The following is a 12,794-nucleotide window of genomic DNA, read 5'->3' on the forward strand; positions in this document are numbered from 1 at the left end:
ACTGCAGTCCAGTCCAATCCTTATCCCCACCACCCCTCAGGGTGTTTCCCACGAGCGGCCATCTTGCTCGCCTCCGTACCAACACAAGAAGTCGGGACATAGACTGACTGACAGTATGATTTGAATAATGACAATTAAGCGATACAGACATATCGATGTCATGGCTGGTAATTAGCCTTTGAGATTACATGTTTATTCGGACAATGGCTGTATTGAATCAGTCGCTTTGACAGATGTAAGAGTGATGTGTATTTGGAAGAACCCTGTTCATGCTCACGTTTTCTGAACATGGTCTCAAGCCTGACTGTTTTGTTTCTAGGGTAGCTTCCGATCTAAGGTTTTGATTCCACTAGGTGGAGTTATTACACAGGGTAAATGGCCATGGAGTGTCTGATATCTCAGCTGTCTAAGAGGGATTACTCAAGATATATTGATTGTTCATTCTCGGGAAATATGAGCTACAGCTTCAGTCTATGAAAGAGTGGGTGGGTGAGTTTAGTTTTACGCCGCGTTTACCAATATTCCAGCAATATCATGGCAAAGAACACCAGAAATGGCTTCACACATGGTACCCATGTGGGGAATCGAACCCGGGTCTTCGGCGTGACGGAGGAACGCTTTAACCACTAGGCTAATCCACCGCCTTAGTCTATGATAGAAGTTTCTTCAAGCATTGGATGCAAGTCATATGTGATGGTATACATGCGCATACGCATACGCACACCCACACACTGACACACAGACAACTTGCGTGCACGAACGCGCACACCCATATACCCACACAAACACACACGTACACACACAACTTCCCTAAGTTCCCCTGGCCAATAAGACCAGGCCCACCGGATACAGTACAGTTTCCCTGGTGTCTGTACAAGCAATAATGCATGGCCCACCAGGTACAACACATGTCTGTACAAGCAATAAGGCATGGCCCACCAGGTACAACACATGTCTGTACAAGCAATAAGGCATGGCCCACCAGGTACAACACATGTCTGTACAAGCAATAAGGCATGGCCCACCAGGTACAACACATGTCTGTACAAGCAATAAGGCATGGCCAGCTGGGTACAACACATGTCTGTACAAGCAATAAGGCATGGTCCACTGGGTACAACACATGTCTGTACAAGCAATAAGGCATGGCCCACCAGGTACAACACATGTCTTTACAAGCAATAAGGCATGGCCCACTGGGTACAACACATGTCTGTACAAGCAATAAGGCATGGCCCACCAGGGACAACACATGTCTGTACAAGCAATAACGCATGGCCCACCAGGGGCAATACATGTCTGTACAAGCAATAACGCATGGCCCACCAGGGACAACACATGTCTGTACAAGCCAAAGCAAAATGTGTCTGTGCAAGCAATAAGGCATGGCCCACTGAGTACAACATGTGTCTGTGCAAGCAATAAGGCACGGCCCACTGGGTACAACACATGTCTGTACAAGCAATAAGGCATGGCCCACCAGGTACAACACATGTCTGTACAAGCAATAAGGCATGGCCACCAGGTACAACACATGTCTGTACAAGCAATAAGGCATGGCCCACCAGGTACAACACATGTCTGTACAAGCAATAAGGCATGGCCCACCAGGGACAACACATGTCTGTACAAGCAATAAGGCATGGCCCACCAGGGACAACACATGTCTGTACAAGCAATAAGGCATGGCCCACTGGGTACAACACGTCTTTACAAGCAATAAGGCATGGCCCACCAGGTACAACATATGTCTGTACAAGCAATAGGGCATGGCCCACTGAGTACAACCCATGTCTGTGCAAGCAATAAGGCATGGCCCACCAGATACAACACATGTCTATACAAGCAATAAGGCATGGCCCACTCGGTACAACACATGTCTGTATAAGCAATAAGGCATGGCCCACTGGGCACAACATATGTCTGTGTAAGCAATAAGGCATGGCCCACTGGGTACAACACATGTCTGTACAAGCAATAAGGCATGGCCCACCAGGTACAACACATGTCTGTACAAGCAATAAGGCATGGCCCACCAGGTACAACACATGTCTGTACAAGCCACCAGGTACAACACATGTCTGTACAAGCAATAAGGCATGGCCCACCAGGTACAACACATGTCTGTACAAGCAATAAGGCATGGCCCACCAGGTACAACACATGTCTGTACAAGCAATAAGGCATGGCCCACCAGGTACAACACATGTCTGTACAAGCAATAAGGCATGGCCCACCAGATACAACACATGTCTGTGCAAGCAATAAGGCATGGCCCACCTGTACAAAGCAATAAGGCATGGCCCACCAGGTACAAACACATGTCTGTACAACCAATAACGCATGGCCCACTAGGTACAACACATGTCTGTACAAGCAATAAGGCATGGCCCACCAGGTACAACACATGTCTTTACAAGCAATAAGGCATGGCCCACCAGGTACAACACATGTCTGTACAAGCAATAAGGCATGGCCCACCAGGGACAACACATGTCTGTACAAGCAATAACGCATGGCCCACCAGGGGCAACACATGTCTGTACAAGCAATAAGGCATGGCCCACCAGGTAAAACACATGTCTGTACAAGCAATAAGGCATGGCCCACCAGGTACAACACATGTCTTTACAAGCAATAAGGCATGGTCCACTGGGTACAACACATGTCTGTACAAGCAATAAGGCATGGCCCACCAGGGACAACACATGTCTGTACAAGCAATAACGCATGGCCCACCAGGGGCAATACATGTCTGTACAAGCAATAACGCATGGCCCACCAGGGACAACACATGTCTGTACAAGCAAAATGTGTCTGTGCAAGCAATAAGGCATGGCCCACTGGGTACAACACATGTCTGTGCAAGCAATAAGGCACGGCCCACTGGGTACAACACATGTCTGTACAAGCAATAAGGCATGGCCCACCAGGTACAACACATGTCTGTACAAGCAATAAGGCATGGCCCACCAGGTACAACACATGTCTGTACAAGCAATAAGGCATGGCCCACCAGGTACAACACATGTCTGTACAAGCAATAAGGCATGGCCCACCAGGGACAACACATGTCTGTACAAGCAATAAGGCATGGCCCAGCAGGGACAACACATGTCTGTACAAGCAATAAGGCATGGCCCACCAGGTACAACACGTCTTTACAAGCAATAAGGCATGGCCCACCAGGTACAACATATGTCTGTACAAGCAATAGGGCATGGCCCACTGAGTACAACACATGTCTGTGCAAGCAATAAGGCATGGCCCACCAGATACAACACATGTCTATACAAGCAATAAGGCATGGCCCACTAGGTACAACACATGTCTGTGCAAGCAATAAGGCATGGCCCACTGGGCACAACATATGTCTGTGTAAGCAATAAGGCATGGCCCACTGGGTACAACACATGTCTGTACAAGCAATAAGGCATGGCCCACCAGGTACAACACATGTCTGTGCAATCAATAAGGCATGGCCCACTAGGTACAACACATGTCTGTGCAAGCAATAAGGCATGGCCCACTGGGTACAACACATGTCTGTAGAAGCAATAAGGCATGGCCCACCAGGTACAACACATGTCTGTACAAGCAAAAAGGCATGGCCCACTGAGTACAACACATGTCTGTACAAGCAATAAGGCATGGCCCACTGGGTACAACACATGTCTGTACAAGCAATAAGACCAGGCCCACTGGGTACAACACACTCAGTTTCCTGATGACTGTACAAGCAATAAGACCAGGCCCACTGGGTACAACACACTCAGTTTCCCTGATGACTGTACAAGCAATGAGACCAGGCCCACTGGGTACAACACATGTCTGTACAAGCAATAAGACCAGGCCCACTGGGTACAACACACTCAGTTTCCCTGGTGTCTGTACAAGCAATAAGGCATGGCCCACCAGGTACAACACATGTCTGTACAAGCAATACGACCAGGCCCACCAGGTACAACACACTCAGTTTCCCTGATGTCTGTACAAGCAATAAGACCAGGCCCACTGGGTACAACACACTCAGTTTCCCTGGTGTCTGTACAAGCAATAAGGCATGGCCCACCAGGTACAACACATGTCTGTACAAGCAATACGACCAGGCCCACCAGGTACAACACACTCAGTTTCCTGATGTCTGTACAAGCAATAAGACCAGGCCCACCAGGTACAACACACTCAGTTTCCTGATGTCTGTACAAGCAATACGACCAGGCCCACCAGGTACAACACACTCAGTTTCCCTGATGTCTGTACAATCAATAAGACCAGGCCCACCAGGTACAACACACTCAGTTTCCCTGATGTCTGTACAAGCAATAAGACCAGGCCCGCCAGGTACAACACACTCAGTTTCCTGATCTCTGTACAAGCAATAAGACCAGGCCCACCAGGTACAACACATGTCTGTACAAGCAATACGACAAGGCCCACTGGGTACAACATACTCGGTTTGTTTGATGTTTTGTTCAAGCAATAAGGCAAGTGCCACCGGGCAGGAAGGTTTGAGAATGTCATGAAATGTTCGATTCAGAGTCTGACTATCATAAATCCACTCAACAAAGGACAACCAGTAATTATAATTATTCATAAAGTTGTATCTGTTTAACCGATGACATAATAAAACGTTTTAAAAAGTAACATTTTAAAAATCCTTATAAAGGGAGCATGACAGGACAGTTATTGTGAATAGAAATAATGTGTGTTTTCGACTGTGACTGTAGCCAACAGCAAATCCAGGTACAGAAATTGTAGATAATGCCTCATGCTCAGGTGGGTTAATTTTTTAATAAAATTATCTACGTGAATCATGGGTTTGATCTTTGTGTGCTGGGATGGCTGGAATGTGCAACAATACATTTACAGTGATGAATCAAGGAAGCTCGATGTATTCTCCGGTAAACAACGTAATGAGGTTCCTGTGTTCTTGTTGTAAACAGAATTATGTTAACAAAATAAGATATTAAAAAATATATTTCTGTATTTCTTATGTGATCCATGTTCTCATAGCCATTAAATCTTAAATCGAGACGGCTCCGTTCTACATAAAGAATGTTCCCCAAACAAAATTTATATTTTGACTACCACCGTTGATTGTGACCGAACCTCCTTGAACCATTGAGCCTGTCAGGTAAATGAATCTCGTGAGAAGGCAACACTAGTGACACCATAAACGACAACATCTGTACAAAAGGCAAACGCTATTTGGCGTGCTTCCAGTTTCCGTGCGTCTCCAACCAGCGAATGAATGCACGATATGTCGACAAACATATACCCATGTTATTGCCTTGATGTGGAGGCAATATGTAGGTTCATTTCCATTTCAAAGAGGGAGGTTTTCCATGCCCTGCGCATGGTGATTAAAAACAAATCAACAACCTTCCACGCCAAGCGTTCATTCCAAGCGCCTCTCTCACAAAGACGTTCATATGACAGTACTATTTTAGCGTGGTGTAAGGTTTGACTAGCAACATAAGACTTGCGTTTGTAGAAAGAGAATTTCTTTGAGACCTCGAGTAACTTCTTCCAGTGATTAGTTCTCGATCTACAGTTTCCTTTATGTGTGTATCTAACCATGCCTCGAGATGGTTCATGAGAGAGATGTTTGACTACCTTCAATAATAACAGGCTTAACGAACCGTCGGCATAAAGGTCTTTAGAATATTATAAAAACACACAATAAAACACATCATAGCTAAATAGCTCCACAGCAAACCGAAGAGTAGAACATTAACCCTTAAAAGACTTGATACAACATATCTGGAAAAGCAAACAAATATTTGTGATATCGCCGAATTAAAAGCGAAACCCGCGGACATCCCATTACAGGTCAACACGACGTCATCCGCCAACGGTAGCGTCGCTACAGACGTCGTGAAGGTGTAAGACTGACGAAAGGTTAACAAGGGACATTCGCAACAGTCAGCGACTAAACGGCTTACTTTGAAAGCTGGACATCGTCTCTCGTTTCAAAAGATACACATTTGAAACGAAAACTTTCCATCGGCGTGTGAAGTAGCGCCACTCATTCACGGCCTCCTGTCAGATATTATGGAATTTTCCTCTGTTCCGTTTTCAAATTTTGAATCCGGAATTTTATTCCAATAGTTTTCTGAGTACATTCCTAATATGGAGCCATAGTTTGGAAACTAAGGGGTCGTTATGCTTCAGCTGATTGCTTTCTGAATGGCCAAAGACAACGTCTTGTTAGTCATTTAATAGGTCGTTTAGCTAGCGAAAGATCGTAACTATGTGGCCTGTCATTTGATATGCGCAAACGATATATGTTACAACTGTACCGAGCGCTACAGTCAGATTCTAAATAGCATCGAATTTGTCCGTAAACCAGTTCACCATTCTCTGTCTGAGTGTCCGGAGAAGGAAAGTGTGATTGTGGACATGTATATATACCTCCAACCAGATTCCAGAAGAAAAATACTGTAATTATAATATGATAACTGTCAACATTTTCTTTTCGACTACACTGATAGATTCGAAGTTTATGTAAATGTGAAATTATTTCTTTATTATTTTTAATGTAATGTATCTTTTAAATTTAGTGAATAGTTAAAGCGAAGGTTATTCCGTCAATGCGATGGTTCGGAATTTGATTTAACATTTCACAATAAATAAAAAGATAAAGTTGATTAAATATGTAGTAAACCCTAATTCCTTCTTATCTTTAGAGTAGTTTGTTTTTAAACAAAAATGGATGATTCTTAAGCAACCCCAAATTCAATATTTTATTTATTTTTATTTAATTAGCTATATTTTCCAAATGTTCCTATTTTAATATATTTCATCAAATAAACATTGCTAACAAATTGACCCACCTCTCCAGCCATTTTGGGATCCTGGAACGATCCTCCCTTCACAGCGTGTAAGTAAAATCCGTCCTGCTCCGTCTACAACGGGAACCAGAGTGGTTGGAGAGGTGCGCCGACGCAGGTGTGTGTCTACGCTTCAGTGGTCCTTGCCTGGATCACGGGTCGTGGATTGGGTACCTATTGGACGATGATTTGGAAATGTGTATATTCATAAATGAAGGCCGTCATGTGGGAAAGCTTTATAGCTTGCTATCGACATGCGTTCGATACCCTATCTTAGGCCATATTGTCACTTGAATAATAGCGAAATAATCATAAGAAATAGCTATTAAAAGCGAAGTCCATTGTATGGCTGCACCATATGAAAGAGGTAAGGTTTTTCAGCAGCGAGCTTGAGTGACAGTGTACTTTTAAGAAACTCTGAAACAAGCGATGATTGCTTGAGGCAAGAGAACAAAGGTTCAGACTATCTACCAATATAGATTCCGATTGCGAAACTGAAACAATTGTGCAACACGATAAAACCAGCAACATCCTATAAAGGCATCTATTACAATAGTCAAGTCGTATTAATTACCCCTTACTTTGCGTGATAAAAGTGCTTCATGTTCAACAATACTATTACAGGGTTATGACATGTAGGTACGTGATCATCCATATTTGAAGCAATTACCACACGTCTACAGAAACAAGATGGTCCAGCTAACTAGGTGGTCACCCTGAGGTCAATATATACACAAAGAATATAGTATCGCAACATCCATATTTTTCAACATGGTACCATTAACCATAGCAAAAGAAACTTATTTGAACCTCAATTCAACCTACTATCTGGATGAATTGATCCCCGCGTAATATTTGTAGCGAACCTAAACACAAAAAGAACGAAATATTATAGTTTATCCAGATAAATAAACACGACAAAACTTAGACTCATGACATAGTGCTAATAACTTTGGTCGTAGGACGTCATTTTCGAAATTCGGGCATGAAATCTCCAAGAAGTCACGTAAGTATCAAAAACTTGAACGGATGAAGTCTTTGTGATTCTGTGAAGGACTGAATCCCCCCTAGGACTTATTACTCGTGGTCGACCTGAACACTGACGGTCCTGAACGTCGTTAGTTTGCTGATGTGTTCTGGCCAATCGGCTGACAGGCAATGCATCACAAATAGCATCTCTTGACATTGCCCTCAATGACATGCCTGCATTCCACATACCAATCACTTGCCATTTCAACAACGAAATAAATGATTTGCCAGGTTATCAACCTCGCAGCTCGAACAGTCTTTCTGAAACTTGATATTTGCTTAATGATAAGTTCACGTATTGCACGCGATGTGATTGTATCGCGTGAATATCTAAATTCATTGTAAAGAACAAAACAATCATACAACCAAACATTATTCTACCATGACTTCAGTAAACACTGGATTGTGATTGGTTAATTAAAGTCATTCAGAGGTATATAATCACGTTATACAGGTCTCTGATTTTCCGAGCGCAATCATACATAGTTTACGGTAATGCACTATTTTTGTCTGCCCACCAACATGGCGGACACCAAACAACCTACCGATGCATCGATAAATTACGGCGATTTTGCTGTCGGAAATTACACATATGTCTTTAAAGATGGATTTAGCGATGACGGGCTCGACTCACTACTTGCGTAAATCACAGCCAATAGGTGTTTATACATACAAAAGTACTTCGAAAGTATGGAAACAAATATTCAGTCGAACAAGATCAAAACATCGTCTGCTTTCCAAGATCAAAACATCGTCTGCTTTCCGAATAAAAATTCAGCAAAAACAAATATGTTTACGTTGATTCTATGGTATGTCAGAATAGATCCAGCAATAGACTGCTACATAATTTCCATGTTAAATATATTATCAGCTTTCGTCAACGATATCGCCACTGATCTTGATCCGGTAACGGAGGATGCTTAACATCGAACGCCGAAGAAATTTTAATGCCTTCCGTCCACATAAATAAACAGTTGGGTTATCAATTCAAACAAAATGATATTTTGAAATTTGTAATGTTTCAAATTTAGCGGTAGTAAAACACAATTACAGAATCTGCAAACCGTTCTGTTTCTAAAAGTATAATATCGTTGAAAAAGTTATTTAGCTTAGTCATGATCCCTCTTATCCATTACACTGCTTGATCTAAAGTAGTCTATTAAAGTATAATTAATTACCTTACCGTGTTTATGCCAGAGGTACACCCTCATGTCCTGATCCATCCTTTCGGAAATATCACCACAAATCTGACTCTTTGTCAACAGACTCGCGAACATGCCAGCGAATCCGATTCAATTTGAATTCACTACACTTTGAAGCCACTAGGTCACAAAACACTTTCCAAAAAGTAGAAAATAATATCCGTAGAATCGAATTTGAGCACAAAGTACACACATGAGTGTGTAAGAGTCACCACAGCTGTCGCACGCAGACGTAGCTCTAGGTGCGTGAAATCGTCAAGTTGACAGGGCGCAAAATTCAACAGTATCTAAATTCGGTACAACCCGGACTTCTCGTTACAGCAAAAGCGCCTCTACTCTTGAATTTTGTACCAGTACCAGTAATTAGATATCAAAGACTATCTCAGTCATACAATCAGGTTAACCGTGCGCAAACTGTCAGAGGCTCTCCTGTCGCATCTTTCCAAATTTGCACGTAAATGTAAACAATGACTTCCGAGAAAAGGTCAAGGCCATGAGGTTGCTGCCATTATTCTGGTGGGGAAAGGGTCTACAGTGGCATTTTCAAATGTGAACCAAGCTTTTTAAACTTATTTGATATATGTTTTCCAACTTATCAGTTAATGATTGGTGATTGATGCATTGAAAAAACAAAACGTGATTTGTTATTACTGAATCTGGAGTTTGTTAGTCATTGACGGTTTGCCACCAATCGCCCCGTTTCGGGCGATGCACTTGAGATTGGAATGCGAGGCCGCTTCACGTATTGACTCGTAACCAAAGAAAGAGCTCCGCCTGAAATTGTTCATCATATTGTCATGGTAGAATGGAGATAAACCTACTGTGTGGGAAAATCAGAGGTATATAACGAAATTATAATAGCTCTAAATTGTTCATTTAAAATTACGCTACGCGTTCGGTTATTATATAATTTCGTTATATACCTCTGATTTTCCCACACAGTAGGTTTATCTCCTAATTATTACATGAATATACATGACTGTATTGGGGTCAAAATACTTTTATATTTATTTCCATGTGTATATTAGTATGTTTTATGCATTCATAGTACATGAAACGGTTATTGATAATACATTTGTTTAGGTGGAGGTACTCGTTTACTAGTATATAGAATAAAGCGTTCGAAATTAACGTCGGTCCTTAGGCCCGAAACCGACTGAAAACTACTCGGACCCACAGCTTTTGTTTTCTGCAGGTCCATATGGCCAACAGTTTGTTCATTCCCAATAACTAAGAGTATTATTTTTCAGAAAATATCACTCAGTAATTTCTAGGTTAAATTTCTAAATTAAACTCTTTAACTCAGTTTGTTAGTTGTCACATTTTTGGTTTGCTTGGAATTACTTATATTGTAGCTAAAATATAGGGCCTACACATTCTGATCAGGACCCAAAACTTTTTATGATTCTGGGTCCTTAGGGCCTGCAGTTTTTTAGGGTTAAGGGCAAACACTGCTTATAAGGGTATCCAGTGTAAAGAGCTGATGACTGTCAGTATATCAGTCGGTCAGTCGGTTAGACATTGGAGAAAGCGGTCAATGTGGAGCAGAGGCTTCCCATGCTATTTATAGGAATTTATTTCTAAACAGGCTCAGCATCTATTGTATACTCTGACAGCACAGAGGACTGGAATGGTGTGTGGGGGCGCTCTCACTGAAGTGTAAATATTTCAAAAAGAAAGTCACGAGTGTGGGTCCTGTCACGCACCAGTTTCTGTAATGAACACACACATAACATTGAAACATGCTTTCAAAGAATAAGTCTTTATAAAGTATGAATTATGTGAATGCGTTGGTTCTAGTGAACTTTCGCTTTTGTTGACTATGAGGACATGTTCTGTTGTGTACCATAGATGGTATTCGTGGTACACGCAGATGAATGTAGCTATACAGTAGTTTAAGGAATACACTCTTTGTCCGTTTTACCTAACTGTTACGTGTTGAGTAATGAGAATGAATAATCCGAGCCTACTACAGATGTCTTGCATTAAGTTTGAGGAATATACCTGTGTGTGTGTGTGTGTGTGTGTGTGTCTGTCTGTCTGTGTGTGTGTCTGTGTGTGTGTGTCTGTCTGTGTGTGTGTTCTCTCTCTCTCTCTCTCTCTCTCTCTCTCTCTCTCTCTCTCTCTCTCTCTCTCTCTCTCTCTCTCTCTCTCTCTCTCTCTCTCTCTCTCTCTCTCTCTCTCTCTCTCTCTGTGTAACCATATATGTATTATGCCGGTACATGTATATTCATTCATTCATTCATTCATTCATTCATTTATTAAGAGACAATGATTGACTAATAATCGTAATGTATTCCAACGGGTAGACTATACGTTACATGTTATGTTCAGTACAGGAGACTGAAAGAAAGGTGTGCAGTATGACATGTTCATTCACCCGACCATAGCCAGTTTTAAGATTAATGCCTATAACTTAGCTGCAGTGTTTCAATTTAAGCATAAATATCATACCACCAGGTACTAGAATCAGAGTTACAATAACACAAGATGTTTGTGAACAACTGTAGTGTACCATTAAAACACCAAGTGTTCATTGATGAATGAGTGACAATATTTAGCGTCACATCAGCAATATTTCAGTCATATCGTGACGAGAACAATGTATAGATCAAATATCAAGATCATTTAAACATACAAAATCTGTCGTCAATCGACAGTAAAACTACAAGAGTATCACAGAAATTAAGTTAAAACTAGCATGTTATCACAAGAAAAGATGTTATTACAGAGAACAATATAAACTTATAAACGGGCTGTAGATCAACAGCAACTGAAGGTAGATCACTACACTAGGGACCATGGGGCTGTAGATCAACAGCAACTGAAGGTAGATCACTACACTAGGGACAATGGGGCTGTAGATCAACAGCAACTGAAGGTAGATCACTACCCTAGGGACAATGGGGCTGTAGATCAACAGCAACTGAAGGTAGATCACTACACTAGGGACCATGGGGCTGTAGATCAACAGCAACTGAAGGTAGATCACTACACTAGGGACCATGGGGCTGTAGATCAACAGCAACTGAAGGTAGATCACTACACTAGGGACCATGGGGCTGTAGATCAACAGCAACTGAAGGTAGATCACTACACTAGGGACCATGGGGCTGTAGATCAACAGCAACTGAAGGTAGATCACTACACTAGGGACCATGGGGTTGTAGATCAACAGCAACTGAAGGTAGATCACTACACTAGGGACCATGGGGCTGTTAAGTACTTAAAATGTGTTTTGCGAAGTTTTTAGTCTGTTATTACAATAGCTTCACAAGCTTCCAATACCAGAAAATTATCGCTTACATTGTAAAGCTATTGAAAATGAGCAATCATTTGCTATTGTCGTTTGTGGCTTGTCATATATACAAAGATAATTTAAGGTCTGCAATAACATGGAGATCAAATTATGTGTACAGTGCATATAAATACATATATACATGTACTAATGTGTTTCCGTGTTGGCGACAATTATTGGAAAAATATACAAATAATAATTAATGAAGACTTTGGGTCATCGCATGAATGATGCATATACAATGGCTTCTGTATGTAGGGTTCTCTTGTTGCGATTGTCATTGATGTCCTATGTATTGTTGGACACGGTGTTTTGGAGACACACACACATACTGGTACACGCGTACGTGAACCGGAAATCCTCAGATATCTTACATTAGAGCACGTAAAAGTTGTAGTCAGTAGGAGTCATCGAGGTGCATGTATGTTC

The 12,794-nt window shown here is 41.8% G+C and overlaps 1 protein-coding gene and 1 long non-coding RNA gene across 2 annotated transcripts in view; one reads left to right on the forward strand and one right to left on the reverse strand.

Annotated features, from left to right (window-relative positions):
* LOC124252648 (sodium- and chloride-dependent glycine transporter 2-like) overlaps nt 1-6,946 on the reverse strand; it is a 23,146-nt gene extending 16,200 nt beyond the window's left edge. The window contains exon 1 of the mRNA XM_046686311.1: nt 6,840-6,946. Coding sequence (XP_046542267.1) covers nt 6,840-6,851 — 12 coding nt within the window. The 5' untranslated portion in view covers nt 6,852-6,946. The remainder of the gene's footprint in view (nt 1-6,839) is intronic.
* Nucleotides 1-11,651, forward strand: part of LOC124252651 — a 12,395-nt gene extending 744 nt beyond the window's left edge. The window contains exons 2-3 of the long non-coding RNA XR_006891994.1: nt 354-358; nt 11,640-11,651. This is a non-coding gene — a long non-coding RNA (uncharacterized LOC124252651). The remainder of the gene's footprint in view (nt 1-353; nt 359-11,639) is intronic.
* Nucleotides 11,652-12,794: the final 1,143 nt, after the last annotated feature.

The sequence above is a fragment of the Haliotis rubra genome, unplaced genomic scaffold (assembly GCF_003918875.1).
Source record: "Haliotis rubra isolate DU_JTF1 unplaced genomic scaffold, ASM391887v1 Scf520, whole genome shotgun sequence".
Taxonomy (NCBI): Eukaryota; Metazoa; Mollusca; class Gastropoda; order Lepetellida; family Haliotidae; genus Haliotis; species Haliotis rubra.